At 37.3% G+C, this 24,036-nt stretch overlaps 1 protein-coding gene across 6 annotated transcripts; it reads right to left on the reverse strand.

The window, feature by feature from the left end:
• Positions 1 to 750: 750 nt before the first annotated feature.
• LOC110098974 (protein PAM68, chloroplastic) lies at positions 751 to 17,718 on the reverse strand. 6 transcript variants are annotated; one of them, XM_020825952.2, is made up of 2 exons: positions 17,068 to 17,718; positions 751 to 769 (listed from the first exon to the last, which is right to left on the reverse strand). In XM_020825952.2, the coding sequence occupies exon 1, from the start codon at positions 17,693 to 17,695 to the stop codon at positions 17,078 to 17,080; it is 618 nt and encodes a 205-aa protein (XP_020681611.1). In that variant the 5' UTR covers positions 17,696 to 17,718; the 3' UTR covers positions 751 to 769; positions 17,068 to 17,077. The 6 variants fall into 6 exon arrangements, with proteins under 6 accessions (XP_020681611.1, XP_020681613.1, XP_028549964.1 ...); XM_020825954.2 differs by lacking the exon at positions 751 to 769 and adding an exon at positions 770 to 785; XM_028694131.1 differs by lacking the exon at positions 751 to 769 and adding an exon at positions 794 to 808.
• Positions 17,719 to 24,036: the final 6,318 nt, after the last annotated feature.

Raw genomic sequence — 24,036 nt, forward strand, 5'->3', positions numbered from 1 at the left:
TGGATTTTGAACACAAATACACCTATAGTTTGATTCACCATACTTCAAGGACAGAAATTATTCTATGCGGAGACCGGACAGACGGCGAGAACCGTCCAGATTTGCAACCCTTTTACTGCGCCTTTACAAATACTCAACAAATATGCATTCAACAAATATGCACTTTTGCTGCTCTTTTACTGAGTATTTGCAAAAGCACAACAAAATGACAATTATGAATGCATATTTGCTACCCTTTTGCTGATTATTTGCAAAAACTCAACAAAAATACAGCTAAATGGCAGCAAATCCGAATGGTTCTCATTGTCCAGTCTCTGCATAAAATAATTTCTCCTTCAAGGAACCTATCAAGTACTACATAACAATTCACTTGAGAGATAATAGAGATTTATTGCATTTTTTTTCCTTCCCTCCAGCTCTATTCTTTCAGGTAAAATAGATAATTTTCAATCCAATAGAATAGTTTGCTACAGTCATAGGCTAAAACATTTGAATTAAAATAAATTTAATCATGAATATAGAAAGCCAAACTTCAACCCCCTTCAATAAAAAAAAAACAATAATCTTTAGTATCGAGTATTTTCTTTCAGCGAATGATGAGTATCAAAGCACATACTCCGGCTTTTGGACCCCAACATAAGGAGGCCAATAACTGAAATAAATTGAAATCAACTCTCAACCACTCGGCCATCATCCTTAATAGATAGCAACTGTTGACTGATGTATGCGCAACTAGTAAAAACCAGCATGTCCTCATCGTCTTCAATTACTAAAAACAAAAGCCACTAAACAGAACGGTCAAGGGTCGCTGGAAGATGAAGGTCAATTGTATTGGGTCCCAACAGATGAGCGTTGCGAAATAAAACAAATTAATGAACTACTAATACAAAAAGACAATGACGGATTTATAGAAGGATTGCCTATAGCTCACAATCTCACATGCTTTGCTGGGAGAAGGAAAGCAGAATGAAATGAAACCTTAACAAATTTTTTAAAAGTACCGAATCTAAAATTATTAATTTGGACTTTTCAGCCTTGTTTTCTTTTATTCACTGTGACTATGTTTGATTTCCGCATAATTATTTTTTTTTTTAATTTGCTAAGAAAATTGCAACATTTTTTATATTTTTCTTTATGACATTTTATGATTTTCTGATTAAAATCTGTTAAAATTTGACGCAAAACTGAAGTGTGAGTTTATATTACTTATTTACGTTATTGGCTAATCCTTCAAATCAAATAATAATAAAAAAAAAGATTCAGCTTCTCCTCATCAAAATAAATTGATGAAAACAATTTTCAAATCAACTTCTTAAAGAATTTTAATTCTATTTATTTTTATTTTACTAGCTTTTAAACCCATAAACAAAGACGTAAATTCCATTCATCCAAACACAAACAAATAATTTAAGCTAAGGAAAATGCTTCAGGCATACTTTGTTGATGCCCTGCACACTTCTAAGGCATCTGAGGATGTTATCTGCAAATTTGTATTGTATTATGTTGCAAAACAACAGGAATGTAGTTCAGCACATTTATTTTTTTAATCCTACAAGAAATTTATATTATTTTGTAATCTTACTCATTTTCAAATAATTTGTAATACCCTTGGAGATTCTTGAGTCCTATCACCATTGATGCGTTCAATTCGCTTTCCTTTTTTTTTTGTGTCGTGAGTTGATGTGGGGAGAAAATTGTTGGATCGTTGGAAAAAGAGGATGCAAGGAAAGATTCCCAATCTAGGGACAAACACAAAGCTTAAGAGCTTAAAAGGAAAATAATATTCATCAAATAATAATTCTTACTACAATACTTTGCCTATTTATAGGCAAATAAGAACATTCTAGAAACCATAAGTAACAAACTTATAACAAAGTATGATAAACTATTCTGAATGAGTATTCTACTAAAGATGTTCCTACATCATACTACCCTAGCGTCAAAAAGCTCGACTCCGTCGAGGCGTGTCAACGATAAGGAGGTAGGTGTAGAAATCATAAGTAACCCTCCTGGATAAAAAATTTTGCATCTCCAGTTCATTTCCGCAAGCTTAGTGCTTTAGTTGTGTTCATATGCATTTCTATTTTGGTCAGACTCAACCTTGCATTCTGGTTTGTTGAGCATATAGGTGCCACCATAAACATCACTAAGACAAGCAAAATCCCGTGGCAATTCTCCAAGCCCATATAGAGGATAAATATAAGGAGATCCATCTTGAAAGCGTGTAAGTGAATCTGCATATAGCTTCATTCTCTTTACTGTGTCAATGGCAGGCTTATCCAAGTATAATTGCTTGAGCTGAGAAATAACACAACTCATTATCCATAAGCATCCTCAGATTCTTTGGCCCAACTACGCGTATCATTAGGAGTTCAAAACTAGTCACCTCTGCGAGTGTGTGGCTTGGCTCCTACATTCACTGTCTCCATGTGTCTTGGCTCCTACATTCACTGTCTCCATGTGTTACGTTAAATTCATCTCCAACAACAACAACAACATTAAGCCTTTGTTGCACTACGTGGGGTCGACTACATGAATTCTTTTCGCCATTGTGTCCGGTTAAAAGTCAAATTCTCATTTAAATCTAATAAAGAAATATCATTTCCAATATTTTCTAACTAAGTCTTTTTTTGGTCTACCTCTACCTTTCTTAATATAAGTCAAATCTAATACCTCAACTTTCTCAACCGGGTCATCAGAAGGCCTCCGTTTAATGTGACCAAACCATATGAGGGGACTCTCTCTAATCTTATCTTCCACTGGAGCTACTCCAACCTTTTCATGTATATGCTCATTTCATATCCTATCTCTAAGGTTCAAGCCACTCATCCACCTAAGCATCCTCATCTCTACAACACTTAACTTAGTATATGCTTCTCTTTTAATGGCCAACATTCGGCACCATAAAGCATTGCAGGTCTCACCACCATCTTATAGAATTTTCCCTTAATTTTGAGAGGAGCTTTTTTTATCGCACAATAAGCTCGTGAATTCCTCCACCTCAACCATTTAACTTAAATTTTACTGATAATATCCCTATCTATTTCACCATTACTCTGAACAATAGATCCAAGATATCTAAATTTTAGATCAAACCCTTCAGAGACATTTCGTTGAACAGCTTGGGAGCGTTGTGTTGGATCAACCTTATCAGAAAATTTAAACTCGGCATTTTCACACCTGCAGTAAAATCGTTCCCGATACCACTTCCAGTGGCTTTTGCCACAAACTTCCTTATTGTATGTATTCATTTCAGCAATGCTAAGGACATGAAGATCTTCACATACCTCCATAAAATGGGCCTCATATAAGGTTGCATTGACCACCGAATCCAATGGATAGATGTAATCAACAACTTAATTCCCAACAGAGCATCTATCATCACTACCTTCATCCTCACCGTATTTCTTTTTTGCAGTAGAAGTCAGTCTAGATGGGGAAGCTGGTGGCAGACCAGGGTTGCTCGGCGGCGAGGGTGAAGAGATCGCGGATGGCAGCGACAAAAAACTAGGAAGGGTTAGAAGTAGGAGGAAGAGTAGCAACTAGGACTGGCGGTGGAGAAAATGTAGGAGGATCGGATGGGGCGGATGACGGAGGTTGGGTTGGATCGGATCGTGGGAGAAGGCTGAGGTGGAAGAGGAGGAAGCGGAGTCAGAATCGACGAATTGCTCCAACTTGACATTGTTAGTATCAGCGGAGAGGTCAAAATCAACGTCGAGCTGCGATTGTTGCTCCGAAGGTAGCTCAGAGCAACTAGAGGATGACTTCTCGGTGTCACTGTCAGCAGGTCAAGGAGGGTCTTCTTCAAGATCGTAGGCGGCAATAGTAGGAAAGGCGAGTGTTGGAAGCAAGCCAATGGGCTCAGGTGACGCGCACGTGAGCGAAGTCGGAGTCAGAATCATGGGCGACGAAATGGGACTGGAGAGGAGGCGAGTCAGGCGAGTGAGGGTAGATGTTTGATGATAAGGTTGCGGAAGAGCGAGTCATTGATATGATGGCGATGTGCATATTCGTTCTACGGAACGATTGAAATTTAGCACAGAAAGCATCAATTGATCAAATTGATGCTTTCACTTGAGCCACCCGAAGGGCTTCGCGACGTCGATCATCGATCGCCTTTCTTCCTTGGCGTCGATCATCGTAGACCGCCCATCTTATTCGGCATCGATCTTCGTCAATCACCCATCTTCTTCAGCTTTGATCGTCATCAACAGCCCACCTTCTGTAGTCCATTGTTTTTCGCAAGCTCCAGGCTTATATACCAACTGATGTGGGGAGAAAATCATTAGATCGTTGGAAAAAGAGGATGCAATAAGGGATTCCCAATTTAGGGACAAAGCTTAAAAGTTTAAAAGGAAAATAATATTCATCAAAATAATTCCTAATAGAATACTTTGCCTATTTATAGGCAAATAAGAACAATATAGAAATCATAAGTAACAATCTTATAACAAACTATAATAAACTATTCCTAAGGAGTATTATACTAAAGATATTCTTACATCATTAGTACACAATTTTCTTTTGTGGATTTGCAATTTTAGTCACATAGGGGTTTTTCAATGCCCTAGATTTTTGTGTTTAGGTATGACAGCTTCTTAACTACTCGCAAAAGAGTACAATGAGGGTACTAGTTCTATACTGAAAGCTGCATTTGGCCATTCTGATGATCAGGTTATTCGGTAACATATATTATTATATTTCAAATATGCATTAGCAAATTTTGCATCTCCTTTGTAACAGCCCAAATTTTTAACTATCAATATATTATTCTTTGGCCTAAGGGTCTCATGATTTTGTCCTATTGGAATAACTTCCTAGGAGATAACCCATCCTAAAATTTCTTCGGGATGAGCACGCTTAACTGTGGAGTTTATTGATGAAATTTTAACCATTACACTAAAAAGCGCCTCGATGCTTAATAATTTAGCTTCTTTTACTGAGGGGATCCACATTCTTCTCCTCTTTCATTAGAATTTTCTCCTTCTACCTTTATGGGTATGAAGGGTAATTCAATTTCTACTGACTTGAAAAAAAAAAAAATTAGCAGCTTGAGTTTTTTTTTTATAGCTAATTTGCTTCTTAAGCGGACAAATTTAGATTCTATCAAAAATTCACTTTAATCTGAAGCTCTCAAGGCAAAATTCTATTGATTTATGTGATGTAAAACATGTGCTTATTAAGCTAACGAATGATCTTTAATACCTCTCCAAAAATCGTCTTAATTAGGCACGAATCTCAAAGTAAATATAAATTGGCAAATTCTAAAATTAAATTCGGGACCATCCAAACTCCAATTTCAACAAACTTATAATCAAATATGGCATTTAAGTGGGATGAACCCAACGACACCGAAATCGGTGTAAGTTGAGACCAAATGGACTCAAATCAAGGGCTTTAAGCATATTTGGAAGTTATAAAACATTTAATTAAATGACTAAATAATATCCAAATATGGCATTCTTATAGTCGAATTGAGTGACTCAATGAGACAAATCCAACAAGCCCAAGGTTGCTTAATTCTGACATGATTATGGCACATAAATACCAAAAAATGTTCTATGATCGAGGGAATCATTATAGATCGTCCGATGAAGCACTCCAAATTTATCTTGGATCTTTTCTATATTTCCGAAGCATATTACTCTCAAAATCTATAAATAGACCCCTTCTTCCCACATGAAAGAGGGCTTAGCCTTTTGGGGCTTGAAACCTGGGCTAGAGACTCAAGAGAGCTCTGAGGCTTGAAACATCCTTGAGCTCCAGCCTGGCACCACCATTGGCAAACCCTAGCCACCAAGCAGTTGCTGCTGGACATCTGTCCAACCATCGCCATTGAAACTCCATCCGAAAGCCATCGACGGGCCTTCATTTGACCTCCGACATCCATCGACTATCGTCACTTTGACTGACTACTGTCACTTTGACCACCGTCGCCCACCAACTACAATCCCTCCAACCACCACCGCTCAAGGACTATGGTCCCTCCGACTTCTATTACCCTACAATGAACCCATCAACCTTAGTCGCTCTACTATAGTCTCTCCAACCTCTATCACCCAACAATGGTCCTCTCTACCTCAGCCACCCAACTACGACCCCTCAAACCTCCGTCATCCAACTACGATCCTACCGACTAAACGAACATGCCAACATTCTTTTGAGAATAACTCTTATATCACTAGATTATTCCAACACCCACAATGTAATATATTCTATATGATGTATATTTGCTACATTGAGCCAAGGTCTTCCCCCGAGGAAGAGCATCATTTGAATTGATTACAAAAACAAATATAATCATTTTAATTTGGTCAGGCCCCATAATTTTTTTAATTTCTAGGGTTTTCCACGTAAAAATTTTGATCTCTTATGACTCTTGCACCCCTCTCTCTTCTCTATGTGTACCGAATGTTCCAACACACATGAATCTTAATTATAGTATGATATTTTCTAGATCTTACTATATTAACCGCCAAATACATTTACTTAAGTAGATCCTACTTTTTTGACATTAAAGAAAAATCTTTTATTATTCTTATTTAGTTATATTTCCCTAATATGTGGATTCACCTGATTAATCACCATATTCTCTTTTTTTTTCTTCAATATTTGGTTGTCCATTGCAAATTGATCATGCAACTGCATTTATATACTGAACCTATTTTCCCCGGGTGCTAGTTCAATTTGTGTCTGCCAAACATCCTAAGAATGTTTGGTTTGCTTCAAAAAAATGCGGGCATGCACAACTGGAGTCTGAAAATTCCCTTCTATTCTCATTGTAAAATTCATAGATAAATTAAATCAAAATATGGTGTAGTGCATCCTCATTTTAAAAAACATATATTATTTATCAACATATGAAGGTGGATAATCAGGTTTTGGATGTGGAAGATGATATCCCAATAGTTTTTTTTTTTTTTTCGGTGATATCCCAATAGTTAAAAATGATTCGAAAAAGATACCAGAAAAAATTTAATTGAAAATATCTCTAATAATAATATTGGTTCTATTTCTCTTTGCAATAATAATATTGGTTCTATTTCTCTTTGCAATAATAATATTGGTTCTATTTCTCTTTGCAAGAGAATGCATCTAATTCTACTAAGAAGGGATTGGAGGAAAAGCTGTTGGCAATGAGGTTAATGCACCTTTTTTGAAAGAATCTAGGATAGGGAACAATGAATTTTTTGAAGATCGTTAGTTGGCTAATAATAACATTGTTGATCTCTAACTGCTTGCCTACCCACCTCGACAGCTCCCACGACCCGGTTATCCCACGACCACACAGCCGCTCCCCACGATCTCCCTAGCGCACACAAAAACTCCCTCGCACAACAAAGGACGGCTTCACCCAAGCATTTGAACTTGCAGGCACAGAACAGGAGATATTGAACTCCCTCTTCCCCCATTTGCACAGACCGCACGTGGAAGCACCATCCTGATCTCGCCCTCTTCCTACAATCGAACCCAACCGCTCATTCTCTCCATCTCTGCACGCCAACCAGATTCTGCCAACCCTATGACCTTGCCGTCCGAATCCGAACCCAGCAACGCCAATGAATAATTGTTGTGGGTATACATATATAAGATATATTGATTGTTATTTCTATAAAAGGTTATTCTGACAATGAATAATTGTTAAAGTTTTTGTTGTAGGAGTTTGATCAAAATTCATAGTTGATATTCGACCAGTGCTGAGTAGTGATATTTTACTAGCTAAATGTCTTATTTGCATCTCTATAAATGTATCTACCCCTTTAATAAGCTTTTAATAGTTGTCACATGTCTTGGCGTCTCCTTTATTTTGGAGGTTACAAGTGACTTCATCTATCTGCTAGGTTTTCAAGTTCACTTCTTTTTAAAGAGCAGTGTATTTTAGAGATTTTGTTCCTCAGTAAACATGATTATGGAGTTTCAAATTCTTCATTACATCAATCGATTACTTAAGCCTCAATATTGTTGCTTTGTTTTTTAAAAGCTTTAATTGTTATTTATTGGGTTTATTAGGTTGTTCTCTTTGGGGTAGATTTTATTATTTTATTTTATCTATCTTTTTATCTTGTCCCTATTAGCTATCTTATTATAACTTTTGTTTTTTTTTTTTTTTTGGCTCCGAAAATTCGACGCGCCCCGACCTCTACGCGCCTGTCTCTTTTCTTGTTTGTTTATGACGGCGGAGAGTTTTAATGAGTTTAGGTTATGGGTGAATTTTCAGAAGGCGGATTGGTTTTTAGATAAGACACTACCTAGAGATTTTGCACTCATTTTGTGAGAACTTTATAATATGAGTTCTGGTTTCCTATAGGCGCAAGCCCCTATGGTTAATTACCCATCTTGATAACAAAAGAGAACTTTCAATTAATGCTAGTTGTTAAAGAGATCGTATAGGTTATAAATCTAACGTATAATAACAACAGTTTAAGGTTTGAATTTGGGATATGGATTTTGTAGTTTGAAACTTAAAATTAACCACCATAAACTTAAAATTAACCACCGTAAACCTAAAACTAGTGGTGGGAAAATGAAGACGAGCCCAAAACTTATAATATCTCATGGTTTCGTCATCACAGGTTGTCATGATCATTGGTCTACTTAGTCAGAGGAGGTAGTCGACCCAACTTGACAAAAGGTATCTTATCGGCAAGAGCCGCTGCACCGGCACCTAGGTGCAGTGTTAAATAGGCAAGGGTTCCCATATCAAGGACGGATGTGGGCAAAGAAGTTAGTACATTAAACTAAAATTAGGATAGAAACCTGAAATATATACTCCCTTATAGAAAAATTAATGAAATTAATAGATATTATGATTCATAAGAAGATAAATATTTTGTGCATTCAGAAAATTAAATGGGTTGGAGAGAAGGCTAAGGAGATTGATAGTTTCGGATATAAATTATGATATCTCGTAGGAGTTGTACTAGAAATAATGTATGTGTGATTATAGATAAGAGTTTGAAGAAAAATGTTATAAAAATTAATAAAATTGAAGATAGAATTATAGCTTTAAAAATTGTTATTGATGCTAAGATTATTAATATTATAAGTGCTTATGCTCATCAAGTAGGTTTGGATATGAGTTCAAAATTAAAATTTTAGAATTACTTAGAAGAATTAATACAAAAGATACCTCTTGAAGAAAGAATTTTTATTGAATGAGATTTAAATGAACATGTTGGTAGAGAGTTGGATGGTTTTAAAAACATTTATGGTGGCCATGAGTTCGGAACAACAAATGAAGGTGGTAAGACCATATTAATTTTTTTTTTTAGCTTATGATTTCTTAATAGCTAATATCTTATTTAAGAAAAGGGGTGAGCATCTTATCACTTATAAAAATAGATATAATAAAATGCATAATGATTATTTTCTTATAAGAAAATTAGATCGTCTAGATTGAAAAGTTATTCTGAGTGAAAATTTATGTACGCAACATCGATTATTAGTTTTTGACTTTAAGATAAAATGACAGAAAGTAAAAAATAAAATAATACAATTTTGTAAGATTAGATGAGGACATTTAAAGAATATTAACAAAAATATTTTTTAGAATAAGATTTTAAATCTTAAAATTTTGTCTGTGCATGAGGAATGCTAATATTATTTGAGAAAAAGTGGCTAGTGATATTAAAAATATTGCAAAAGATGTGATTGGAGTTTCAAAGGGAAAAACTCCTAACAGTAAAAATAATTGGTTGTGGAATCCAAATGTGCAAGAAAAGATTTAAAAAAAAGAAGATTTGTTATAAAAATTGGTTTAGATATAAAAATTCTGATAATTGTGAAAACCATAAAGAGGTTCGTAAGGGATCTAAGAAAGCTATTTGTATCTTGCGATACAAATAGCTTAGCTTTTAATGATTTATATAATAGATTAGATACTAATGAGGCAGAAATATATATGTATAAGTTAGCCAAACAAAAAGATATGAGTAGTATGGATTTAGTTCAAGTGAAGTGTATTAAAAATGAAGATCAAAAAGTATTTTTCTTAAAAGATGGCATTCAACAAAGGTGGATGAGATATTTTGCTAAATTTTTTAATGAAGAATTTGAAAATAAGATTGAATATAGTGACTTTAGCACCCAACAAAGGAGTTAATAACGCTTATATTCAAATCATTAAAGATATGTATGCATGAGTTATTACTTGTGTTCAAACACAAGGTGGTTTGACCAAGTATTTTCCTATTTCGGTTCGATTACATCAAGGATTAGTCTTAAGTCCATATCTTGGATCTATTGTTCAAAGTGAAATAGATGGGGATATTATCAACAGAATTCAAGTTGGATGGTTGAAGTGGAGGAATGCATCGGGTTTGTTGTGCGATAGAAAAGTCCCCCTCAAACTTAAGGAAAAATTCTATAAGATGGTGGTGAGACCTGCACTAATTTATGGTGTCGAATGTTGGCCATTAAAAGAGAAGCATAATACTAAGTTAAGTGTTATCGAGATGAGGATGCTTAGGTGGATGAGTGGCTTTACCCTTAGAGATAGGATACGAAATGAGCATATATGTGAAAAGGTTTGGTCACATTAAATGGAGGCCTTCCAATGACCCGATTAAGAAAGTTAAGGTATTAGATTTGACTTATGTTAAGAAAGGTAGAGGTAGACCTAAAAAGACTTGATCAGAAAATATTAGAAATGATCTTTCTTTATTAGATTTGAATGAGAATTTGACCTTTAACATAATACAATAGCGAAAAGGATTCATGTAGTCAATCCCACATAGTGGGACAAAGGCTTAATGTTGTTGTTGTTGTATCGTTTTCTTTTGTAGATGCCCAATATCTAATGTAATAGATCCTAATTTTTGTATTATATCATAAGAATGCCATGTGTTAATGATTGACAACCATTTTAGTGCACAATAGAAAGAGCTTGTGTAATTCTCCCTCAATACTTATAAAATACTTTACAAAGTTAATAATCTTCCAAAATAATGTATATTTATGAATAAATTTATTTATATTTGCGTCTCTTATTTTATAGGTGCATTCCATAAGCGATATTGTCCTCTATCATCATCATTCCCCGTCTTTCTCCGTGCATTATCTAACGCAATTACACAATGAACAAAGATGATTTCACATCTATCAGTGCCTAACTATTTATCTTGGTCACAATCCTATATCCTGGAGCTATAAAAGACAAAACATGGTGGCTCATATATAAATGTTGAGTATTGTTATGTTGCCACTATTAATTTCGAGCTCCACTATAAATGTTATATTCTTAATGAGTTAGGTGTTCTCTTTCTTAACAACCAATAATTTATTGTGACAATGTTAGTGAAACAAACTTATGTTCAAATCCAGTCTTGCACTCATGCATGAAATATGTGGCTCTAAATTATTACTTCATGAACAAGTTCAAAGTGGTACTCTAAGGGTATCTCATGACACCTCTACTTACCAATCATCGATAAATGCCTTCACAAAATATACCGTTTCTCCTTAAAGGCTAAGATTGAACTCTCTGCTCAAAGCCCCATCTTGCAGGAGAATGATTAAGAAAATTACATAAAAATTAAGAATTAAAATTTGATGGCATATTAACATCCTTTTTATTCAACAACATACTTTTCTTATTAATAGAAAAATTATGGTTGTAATCAATTGCATAATCAAGTCCATCCTTCTACTCTCTATGCGTCAAATTTTACTTAATGAATTTGTGTGGAGCATAATTTTTAAATTATAACCAAATTCCTATTTCGTACACCATGTAAATTCAAATGGAAGTAAATAACAAACCTCCCATTAAAACTTGTTGACAGCAAGTAACAAGCCCCCTTCAAACTAGAACAAAGCCAGATTATAACTTGAAATGAACCACATCAAGGTTGTCTAGATCAAGAACATCATACTAGAAAAAGAAAGCATCTCTCATAGACAATATCCAAATAAAATGAAATTAAAAAAAAAATCCAATAATAAAACTAATTTAACTTGCTCAATTCTTTCATGTGTTCTTTCTGTTAAGAAAGTTGCTACTTAGCTTTTGCACGTTTTACATTTCTTGCAACTTGTATAGTTTTGATGATTCTAAATATTATTGTTCTATTTTCTCCTAACACTTTTTTGGAAGAATTGTTTTTGCTCTTGTATGGACTAACATTTCAGAATAATCGAACTCCAGACTACTGAAGACTTCAAATCAAATTCAGCATAAGATAGTTTGTAAATTGAAATATGTATTTTTCAATTTTTTGAATTTGAGAGAGTGTGATTGTAATTGAGTAACTTAGCACACACACACTTTAGGAGATCTTTAAAAATAAAAAAATTTCTTATATTGATCGTACGGGACTAGGGGTGTAAACGAGTCGAGTCGAGTTTCGGAAAGCGAGCTCGAGCTCGAGTCGATCTCAAAAAACGAGCTCGAACTCGAGCTCATCCCATTAAAATCGAGTTCGAGCCGGCTCGCGAGCCGCTCGATTTAGTTTTGCATTTTCCCGCATGTGCCCCTTTTTTTTATTTCTACCGCCCGTGGCCATTTTTCCCGCCTGTTATTTTTAGGCTTGAGTAACTGTCACTCGGACAAGGCATCAAGTACTATAGGGTCTATAGCTAGCTATTATTGAGCAGCATTTACACCCCTGTAGGGACGAACCATGTTCGTACGGGACGATCAGGTCAGTTATCCCTCGGAGAGCAATGGAACGAACAGGAAGTGAAAAAAATTTTCTAAATCCTGATCGTCCAGACGAATTTCCTTATTCGTCCCTGGACGATGTCCTCTGGATTCTCACTTTGAATTGTTCGTCCAAACGAAGTGTGCCATTCATCCCTGGACGATGTCCTCTAGATTCTCACTTTGAACTATTCATCCATACGAAGTGTACCATTCATCCCAGGACGATGTCCTCTGGATCCTTGAATTGAACATATCGTCCAGACGATTCACCCTATTTGTCCCAGGACGATGTCCTCTGGATCCTTGAATTGAACATATCGTCCAGACGATTCACCCTATTCGTCCCAGGACGATGTCCTCTGGACACATGACTTGAACTAATCGTCCAAACGAACTCCTATATTCGTACCAGGACGAAATCCTCTGTTCCTTGAAAATTTGGATCGTCTTGCAGTTTCGTCCAACCGAACCCTTGATATAATTGTTTGTACCGGACGAACATAGTTCGTACGGGACGATGATCGGGTACGAAGTTATTCATTCCAATATACATTGGGTTCATGATCATACGGGACGATCGAGTGCGTACAGAATTGAAATCTAGAAGTTTTTGGATGGTTTTTCGTGTCTTTCCTATATAAGGTCCACTTAAAACTATCTTGTAATCTTTTTGGTCATTATTCTTCGTGCTTACTGAAATAAGTGTGAAGGAGAGAGTAGAGAGAGTGTTTGAAGGAGAGTTCTTACTATTAGAGCGTGAAGGATTCACTTGGTACTCAAAGGTAAGGATCTCAACTTTGTGAATTATGATTACTTCACTCTTTTTTCTTGTCCTTCTAGATTTCTTTTGAGAATATCTTTCAAGGAGATCCGGTTCTCTGCCGACACTTGGTGAAGTGTGAAAGGACGAAAGGATCTCTGCCTATACTTGGAGAGTGTGAACAGCGGGAAGGTTCTCTGCCTACACTTGGAGAGTGTGAACAGCGAGATGTACTCTGCCTACACTTGGAGGGAGTAAAAGGATGACGGTTCTCTGCCGCACCAGGTAGTGGTGAAAGAGAGTTTTGTGAAGGCTTCTCCGCTTTACTGTGGGGGCAAATGTAGAGACACTATTGGTATTAGTGCAATACTCGGAGGGTGGCTCCGGGGAGTGGATGTAGGTCGTGTTTGACCGAATCACTATAAATCTTGTGTCTTTTTATTTTCCGCTGTTTTTCTTTTTTACTTTACTTTTTATGTTGATATATGGTTGAAAAATCTTTTTACAAAAATTCATTAAAGTTTTTATCGGTTTAAAAATTAAAGAGGGAAATTTTTTTAATTACCAATTCAGCCCCTCCCAACCCCCCCCCAATATCCAAATAAAATGAAATTAAAAAAAAAAAACCAATAATAAAACTAATTTAACTTGCTCAATTCTTTCAAAGCTTGACAAACTCTCACCATGTGTTCTTTCTTTTACAAATAAAAGCAAATCACATCTTGAAAATGCCACAAAACTTAATTTTATAACGATTAAAGGTAAAGTTTTAGACATCTTGTTAAAAGGTCTCCTAATATGTATTCTTTTGGCCTATTTTTTATCTTCTAAATCCTCAAACTTAGCAATCACATCTTTAGAAAGAAAATGCTAAAATTATCTAAGTTGTTGTATCTTAACCCCATAACATAGCGCCATAGAAATTCTTACAAAATTGAGGTAGAAGACAAAACTTCACCCTTATCATCAACCAACAAATCATTATTCCTCAAATTCTTTATAATGGAATTAAAATGAATAAAATGTGATTTAATGGGTACATCTTTTTACAAGCATGGCAAATAAAACTTTTTCTTTCAATATAGTTTGTTTTTAAGGGGTTTGATCATTTACAAAAACTCCAACTTGAGCCACAACCTCAAGGTGCTTGTTTCTTCCAAGATATTTATCAAGATTTCATCCACCAAAAATAATTGGATGGGCAAGAGAGCTTTTTTCATCCATTTATATCTTCTTTACACACAATCTTGAGCATATTTGAACACTCGTGAGTGCCTCAACAAGTTCCTGATATACTACAAAATCATTCATCTTGGGTCTCCAAAGCCTAGAACTCTTTAAGAGTCAAAATTCTCAATCTCTTACTTCATGATCATTGTATTTTGAAATAGGCTCTTATATCAGTTGATGAGAAAAATACAAAATATTATGCAAAATTGTCTACTAGGAACAAATATGATGAATGCAAAAATTAATAACCAAGAAATAAAATATAAAAATAAGACATCTACAAATATTTACATAGTTCAGCTAGAATAAGTTTGTCTACATAAGAGAACATTACAACAACAACAACAACAAGCCTTTATCCCACTACGTGGGGTCGGCTACATGAATCCTTTTTCTCCATTGTGAAGAGAACATTACAAATAAACAACATAAATGTATAAATAAAAAAGGAAAAAGAAAAATATTAATCACAAAATCCTATTAGACTTAATCAGTCAATCCCATGATAAAAGAGAAGACCAAAACCTCTTAAGATAAACACAAAGAGGAAAAACACAGATAATAAACAAACATTTAACTAATACCAAAAAAATTCCAATAAAAAGTTACTCAAAATAGCATCTTCTTGCATGTATATGTACTCATCAAAATGTTTTTGGCATAGCTGTATTTTCAATATGTCAATATAGCGTTCCATAATTTCTTAAATCTTATTTTCTTTGTTATTGTTTTTCTTTCTCTCCCACATTCTATCTCATATAACTTTTCATTTCTTTATTCATCTAGCCACTCAAAGCCTAGCATCCCACCGCAGTGCAATCCAAAGTGCATTCTCCCATCTAAAGCCTAATGCAATCATGGAGATAACACATCCCGAGTGCATACCCATGCCATCAGCCTTTCATAAGGACTCACACACATTTGACTCTTTATTTCCCTCTTATTTATAGGATTTTAAGACGGTTTTTAAATCTAAATCAAGTTTACATTTAGAGTTAAGCTATCCAAGAAAACAAATAAGCGATGAAACACAAGTTTGATTAATTTCATTCTAAAAATAAAATAAAATGTTTTGATACTAAAAACCTCTAATTTTAAATCAATGCAAATCTTAATAAACTATCAAATTAAAATTCTAACAATCTACTGGCAACATTGCACTATGTCCATCGGGACAAACTACGTATTTCTATGCAATAGTAGTATTTTACATATACACCATGCTTCATTTTTTTTTTTTCACTTTCCTCTTAAGCTTTCCATATAAAATATCCCTCCTTAAATGTATTTGTGCTTCTAGAGTTAAAACGAACATAAAAGTCTGTCACCATTTATATTTATTAGAATTTCTTGCAGCACACAAGATTGATGATTATGACATACATATTAAACTTCATACTTTAAAAAATGATTTTTTTTTATTTATTGAAGAACCCTTGACAAATTAGGATTTTTTTTGCCATACGCCTTTTCAGTAATTTTCCCTCTAATATTTTGTCTATCCTCATCAAAAGACTTCTAAAAACTTTAATGCATATTTGTTTCTTGAAGAATTAAGATCAACCTTTTTTATTACATTATAAAACCCACAATCTCATCTGAAAATAAATGTGGTCGGGTTCTCTGCAAGTTGGAGTATAGTAACCACAGCATATTCTCAAATTTCAGAGAACAAAAATATCCTCCCCAAGTAAAATATCATATTTATCATCTTCACACCTATGAGAAAAGTCTAGAAATCCATTGGTAGAAGGAACTTGTGGAACGAGAAACTTCACCGAAACTATTGTTAATTCAATATAGTAACAAAAACACAGTAGTCAAGCAATACATCTGTTCGTCACTGCGAGTTCAGTATCGGAATGGAGCAAAAAGCACGCACAGACTCATGTTCTTTGTTCATCACAATGCAACACTGGCAATATATCATTCACTCCTCATATCAGTTATCTCCATCGAAGAAAAAATAGTTTTTGGAGGGATTAAACTTTTCCCGGACCACCATTGTTCATAACAAGCAAAGTGTGCTTCAGTCCCATTCCTGATCTCTAACCATCCTCATTGCAGAATTCCATTATCAAATTTCAAACTCCAAATCAAAATAAGCACTGAAAATTTTCTACAAGCAACCGCAAGAAATTCCAACCTTTACAACAAGTAATTAGCGCCTGAAGCGATCAATCAAGATGAACATAGCCTTCCCATGTAACAATAGAAAATTCGACTTTCTACATCCATAGCTGCACGCCTTCCCTCACAAGCAACAACTAACCATTGAGATCTTTCCACGTAAAATGGAAATCCCAACATTAAAAAAACAGAAGACTAATCATCCAGATCTTATAGAAGAAAGCAATATCACAAGTTAAAACAAAACCACAAATCAACGAAAGACATTAGAAATTTCACTTAAGCGAAAAGATCAAACACTGACCGTGAATGCGCTACTTCTTATCTTCGCCTCTCCGAAGGGACTGCCAGAACACAGGCCAATTCCTTCTCGCCTCATTCCATCCGAGTACAGATCCCTCACGAAGCGGATCCCAGCTCGCAGACACGATCCCATAGCTGACGCCAAGAAGAGAGGCCCCAAAAAAGAAAAAGGAGACGAGGAGGGGTATCCAGTTGGGCACATCTAACTTCACCGCCACCTTCAGATAGTAGAAAAATGGGAAAAAAAGAAGTCCGATGCCCAACGGAATGCCCACCGACAACCCCATCCGCTGCATCATTCGATTCGTCACTACCTCAGGGATGGTCCCAGCGTCATCGTCTCTCTCTTCCTCATCTTCATCATCTTCTTCTTCATCATCGATTTGGCCCAATCTCTTCTTTTGCTTTCTATTCTTGGATTTTTGGGAGGAGATAGTGGAGCCGAATCCCCTCGGGGTCTTCCGAGCAGCAGTGGGAGAGAGGATTAGGGTTTTAGTGCGAGACGAGGATGAAAAGGAAGATGGGAATTTGATGCGGGGAAAAGGAGCGGGAAGCAGGAAATGGAGTACGGATCCCATAGTTGGCTTATGTGATGAGGCGCTGAGGATGGCATGTGGGCTTATCGCCATGGAGTTCCAGTTCGATATGGCAGTGGCAACCCGACTACTTGAGAAATGAAGGAGCGGGATTGCATTGGGCCAAGTAAAATGGGCCATGGATAAAATATTGGGCCATAGGCAGAACGCTGGCTTGAATTGATGGTGTAAGCGAGTCAACCACTCTTCCGCTAGATACATTTCGCTTCATAAATGATTTGCGAGCCGAATTTAATAAGCTAATATATCAAATTTGAGCTAGTCCAGACTAAACTCATTAGCTTGTGAGTTGATTCGTTTCAAAAATATTAATATAAAATATACTTAAATAGATTAGAATTCAAGATTTTAAATATTGTTAAAAATATTTAAAATTATACCACAATTTCTTATATTAAGTAATTCTTTATTATTTTTCTTATAATTTCAAATTTTTATCATTTTATTATAATAATTAGTTAAGCTATAATCATTTTCTATCTTTCATAAAGAGCTTGATTGGGTGAACTGGAAATCCAAGTTAGTGCTGCTGATTTAACTCGAGATAGACTAGAAAAAATTAATGAAATTTTCAATTAAAAGTTTTCTTATAATTATTTATTTTTCTATCAGCATATATAGCCATAAAGATATAATAACAGAATTATTAAGAAAAAAAACTAGTGGTTATAATAATTTTAATTCGTTATTTTGTAAAAGAAAAATCTTTATATTATTTTGATATATATATCATAAAATATTTATTTTTTAGAATTGCATGATAACATCTTGATTGCCTAATTTGTCTTCATTGCAAGAATTATCCAATCTATGATAAATTTAATCAATCTATTCAAAATATATTTAGACGTCATAAAAATTGATCTTTATTGGATAGAAATCTCGATACAAATATGAATCAAAACTTTCAAATTAAGTTCGGGATCATCAAACTCTAATTTCAATAAACTTATAGTCAAATTAAACATCTCAAGTAAATGAACCCGATGATACCAAATTAAGTTTGAGCCCATATCAAAGAATCAAAGCATACTTGGAAGTTGGAAGCTTCATAGCATCAACTACATAAGGGGAGGAGGATTAAGAGAAGAGCTATGAGACTCGAAGAATCCAATAGTTCCACCTCAATACCACTACCGACGATTTTGGGCCTCCTGGCCACTATTGATGAATCTCCTCCAAACCATTGTCTTCGAATCTCCATATGATAGCCATTGACAAGCCTTACTGTAAGCATTGTCGCTCGGCAACTACAATCCTTTCGAACTCTATTGCCTACCGACTACGGTCTCTTCGACCACCATTGCTCGACTACGATTCTTCCCACTACGGTCACCCCGCCGACTACAATCTCTTTGACCATCATCTTACGACTACGATTCTTATAACCTTTGTAGTCGACAACGGCCCGCCGACAACGGTCTCTCCGACCACGGTCGTCTGACTACGATTCTTCGGACCACCATCTCCCACCGACTACAGTCCTTACAACCTCCGTCACTCACCAAGTATGATCTCTCTGACCAACTGTCGCTCAGCTACAGTCCTTTCAACATTCATCTCTCTTTAACTATGCTCCCACCAACCAACTTCACCCGACTATGGTCCTTCCAACCTCCATCACCTACTGATTACGATCCTTTTGACCATCATCATTTGATTACAACCCTTCCAACCAAACAAGTAGAACAACACTCTCTTAAGAACAACTATCATATCATTCTCCAACTATATAATATGTTATATACAATATATATTTGTTTCATGGAGCCAACTCCCTCTCTTGAAGAAGGGTATTGACACCGCTCCGACTCCACGAAGCAGGACAAAAGGCCTCCGGCGATCACCACCCGGCGTCTGCTACGTCACCTTGTTTCACCACCTGAAGAATTCAGGATGCAGAGAACAGGGTAATCGTAAAACAGGAACAAAACACAAGAACATTAGTTCTGTATTCAAATTCTCATCAAAAAAACGTCCTATTACAGGTAGCCGTTAGAATATATATACACAGGAAGAAAACAAAGCTATGGCTACACATTATTAGAATAAGCGGCTACACAGACAATGTCCCTAACTCCGGCTCGCCTGTAGCTCCGGCGTCATTCACCCGGGGTGGGAAAGAACTCCTCTATGTCATAATGAGGAGTTAAATCAGCAACGTTGAAGACTGCCGAGACATTGTAATCTCCTGGAAGATCTATTTCGTAAGCATTATCATTTATCCTTTTAGTGATTCTAAAAGGTCCGTCTGCCTTAGGCTTAAGTTTTCCAAAAGAACCGGGTGGAAAACGTTCCTTTCTCAATTTTATCCATACCTTATCTCCCACTTGAAACTGCTGAAGCTTTCGGTGTTTGTTAGCCTGTTTCTGGTACTTGGTATTCTGTTTCACAATGTGTTCGCGCACCTGTTGGTGTAGTTTCTTAATTTCTTTGCTTCGTTGCTCCCCTTCTTTACTAACGGCGGTAAGGGTTGCAGACGGCATTAAATCAAGGGGTGTAAGCGGATTGGTACCGTAGACGATTTCGAATGGAATATGCCCTGTCGTCTGGTTTGTAGAACGGTTGAACGCGAATTCTACCTGGGCTAGGATAAGATCCCACTGCTTGATATGTTTTCCGATAAAGCATCTGAGTAAGTTGCCCAAGCTCCGATTAATGGTTTCTGTCTGGCCATCTGTTTGAGGATGAGCCGTTGAGCTGTATTGTAGTCGAGTGCACAGCTTGCTCCATAACGTCCGCCAGAAGTGGCTAAGGAACTTGACATCTCGGTCGGACGTAATTGTCTTCGGAATCCCGTGAAGTCGCACGACTTCTTTGAAATACAGATCAGCGATGTGCGTGGCGTCCATGGTTTTGTTGCAGGCAACGAAATGAGCCATTTTTGAAAATCTGTCTACAATTACCATGACAGAATCTTTATTTCGCTGAGTTCGCGGCAAGCCCAGAATGAAGTCCATACTTACGTCTTCCCAAGGGCCGACTGGAACAGGAAGAGGGGAGTATAATCCGGCATTGGTGAGCGACGTTTTGGCTCTTTTGCAGACCTGACAACTTTGAACATAGCGAAGCACATCTCTTTGCATAGAGGGCCAATGGAACCGTTCTTTCAGTAATGTCAGTGTTTTGTCGCGGCCAAAATGACCAGACATGCCTCCGTCGTGGCATTCAGCCACCAAAGCAAGCCTTACAGAGCAATTAGGAATACAAATTCTTGTACCAAGGAAGAGGTACCCTTCTTTACGATGAAACAACTTATGCGGGCTATCCTGGCAAAGCACCCATACTTCTTTGAAGTCTGTATCAGTGGCATAAAGATCTCTTATGGTCTCAAATCCCGTCAGTCTTGTGTGCAACGCTTGGAGCAGAATGTAGCGGCGACTAAGGGCGTCCGCCACCTGATTTAGTGTACCCGACTTATGTTGCAGCACAAATTGAAAAGCGGCTAAGAATTCCGACCAGCTGGCATGTCTTCCTTTTAATTTCTTCTGACTCTCTATGAACTTCAAGGCCGCATGATCCGTGAACAGCACAAATTCCTTAGGTAGAAGATAATGACTCCAATGGTGTAGAGCCCGGACAATGGCATAAAACTCCTTATCATACGTCGAGTATCTCTGTCGAGTCTCATTGAGCTTTTCGCTAAAATAAGCTACGGGTCGTCCTTCTTGACTCAATACCGCTCCCACTCCCACATTGGAAGCATCGCAGTCGACCTGGAATATTTTGCTGAAATCAGGGAGGCGTAGGACCGGAGCAGAGGTCATGTTCTTCTTTAGTTCGTCGAAGCTAAGTTGTGCTGCAGCTGTCCAGTGAGAAGAATCTTCTTTTAGTAATTCAGTAAGCAGCGCTGCAATTGTGCTGAAGTTGGCAATGAATCTGCGGTAGAACGAAGCTAGCCCATGAAATCTTCGGACATCCGTGAACGAGCAGGGATTGGGCCAGCTGAGGATTGCTTCGACCTTGTCCGAATCCACTTCGACACCTTCAGCTGAAACAATGAATCCCAAAAACCGGATTCTTTGATCCAGGAACTGACATTTTTTTTTATGACAGTATAACTTCTGCTCTTTAAGAATTTGAAAGACATGTCTTAGATGCTGTAAATGTGACTGCACGTCGGGGCTATATACCAGAATATCGTCAAAGTAGACGATTACGAACTTGCTCAAGAATGGTTGGAAGATCTGATTCATGAGGCGCATGAAAGTGCTGGGGGCATTTGATAGCCCGAATGACATTACTAACCATTCATAGAGTCCGTCCCGCACCTTAAAGGCGGTCTTCCACTCATCGCCTTCACGGACTCGTATTTGATGGTATCCGCTCCGCAAGTCAATTTTTGAGAAGATGGTTGCACCTTGTAGCTGGTCGAATAGATCATCTATGCGCGGAATGGGAAATCGGTATCTCACCGTAATCTTGTTGATCGCCCTGCTATCTATGCACATCCGGTATGATCCATCCTTCTTTGGTACCAACAATGCCGGCACCGCACACGGACTGACACTCGGACGAATGTATCCCCTGTTGAGTAATTCTTCTATCTGTCTCTGTAATTCTTGATGTTCATCAGGTCTTAGCCGATAGGGTGGCCGGTTCGGCAACGTCGCCCCTGGAGTCAGCTCGATAGCATGCTGGATTTCCCGCAGGGGAGGTAGTCCAGCAGGTAATTCCTCCGTCCAAACCTCGCTGTACTCGTGTAGGAGCGGCTGAATCTCCTCTGGCACGGCGGCTGTTTTCTTCTCCGCCTCTTTGACCAGTATCAGATATCCCCCATCAGCTTGTTGAATAGCTCTTAGACATTCAGTCTTGCTGACCAAGAGCTGGCCAGCCGTGCCTTCATCACAAGTTGATGGACAAGGTATGAGTACAAACGTCTCCTGTCCTTGGACTAATGTATAGGTATTAGCTAACCCATCGTGCACCGTTTTCTTGTCGAATTGCCAAGGTCTGCCTAATAGTAGATGACACGCATCCATGGGCAGAACATCACACCAAACTTGGTCTTTGAATTTGCCAATAGAGAAATGGACCAAGCAACGCTTGGTCACCTCGACCTCGTTTCCACGCTGAATCCACGACAATTTGTATGGTTGGGGGTGATTTTCGGTAGGAATCTGCAGTTTGTCCACCAATGTACGAGAAGCAATGTTCTCGCAGCTACCACTATCAACAATGATTTGGCAAACACGATCTTGAATAGTTCCTCTGGTCCTGAACAGACTATGTCGTTGTTCTTGCTTCTCCTTCTGACTACTAAGCAATCGCCTCAAGATAAGAAGATTTCCTTCATCCGCACTGATGATGGTAGGCTTGGTCCGTGATGGAGAAGTTAGCAACTCCTCACGTTGGATTTCATCCTCCTGTTCGGCCTCTTCTTCCAACACAGTAATAACCCTTCTAGTAGGACAACTAGATGCAATGTGACCAAAACCTTGGCACTTGAAGCACTTCCGCGCCGGCGCACTGCTTGTGCCTCCAGAAGAAAAAGATCCTGGGCGACCCGGTGATCTTTCTTGAGAAGGTACTAATTTTTCTTGTGACGTGGATGCTACTCCTCTTATACCATGAGAAGCTTTGTCTCCAGCTAGCTCCTTGAATTTGAACTGTGTTCCCTTAGAAGTTTTCTGTTGTCTTTCAACTTTAAGGGCGAGAGTGATCACATCCTGAAGAGTCCAATATGGCTGTAGCTGAACCACATTGGCAATAGCGGGTTGTAGGCCTTCCAAGAATCTGGCTATAGTATTTTCTACCGGCTCAGACAAATCACATTTCAGAGCAAGCTGCTCGAATTCCGCCACGTATTCTTCCACGGAGAACTGATGCTGTTGCAGGCGGTGGAGTTTTAAAAACAAATCTTGACGATAATAATCGCTAAGATATTTGCGTTGTAACTCTTTCTTCATCTTTTCCCAACTAGTGATCTTGCTTTTCCCTTCCCTAGCCCGATTTCTTTTCAGATTTTCCCACTAGAGGGAAGCACTTTTCTTTAATTTGATTGCTACCAATTTAACGATCCGCTCGGCAGCTACTTCCTTGAATTCAAGAACTCGTTCCACCGTATGTAGCCAATCTACGAATTCATCAGGATCCATTCGGCCTTCAAACGTGGGAAGATCAATTTTAATCCCGCTGTCATCTCGAGCGAGTGAGCGTTCTTGCCGCTGTCTTCTTTTGATTACAACCCTTCCAACCAAACAAGTAGAACAACACTCTCTTAAGAACAACTATCATATCATTCTCCTACTATATAATATGTTATATACAATATATATTTGTTTCATGGAGCCAACTCCCTCTCTTGAAGAAGGGTATTATTTGCAATCAGAATCATTTCAATTGGGCCAAGTCCCAAGATTTTTCTCTATTTT

Source organism: Dendrobium catenatum, unplaced genomic scaffold, assembly GCF_001605985.2.
Source record: "Dendrobium catenatum unplaced genomic scaffold, ASM160598v2 fragScaff_scaffold_402, whole genome shotgun sequence".
Taxonomy (NCBI): Eukaryota; Viridiplantae; Streptophyta; class Magnoliopsida; order Asparagales; family Orchidaceae; genus Dendrobium; species Dendrobium catenatum.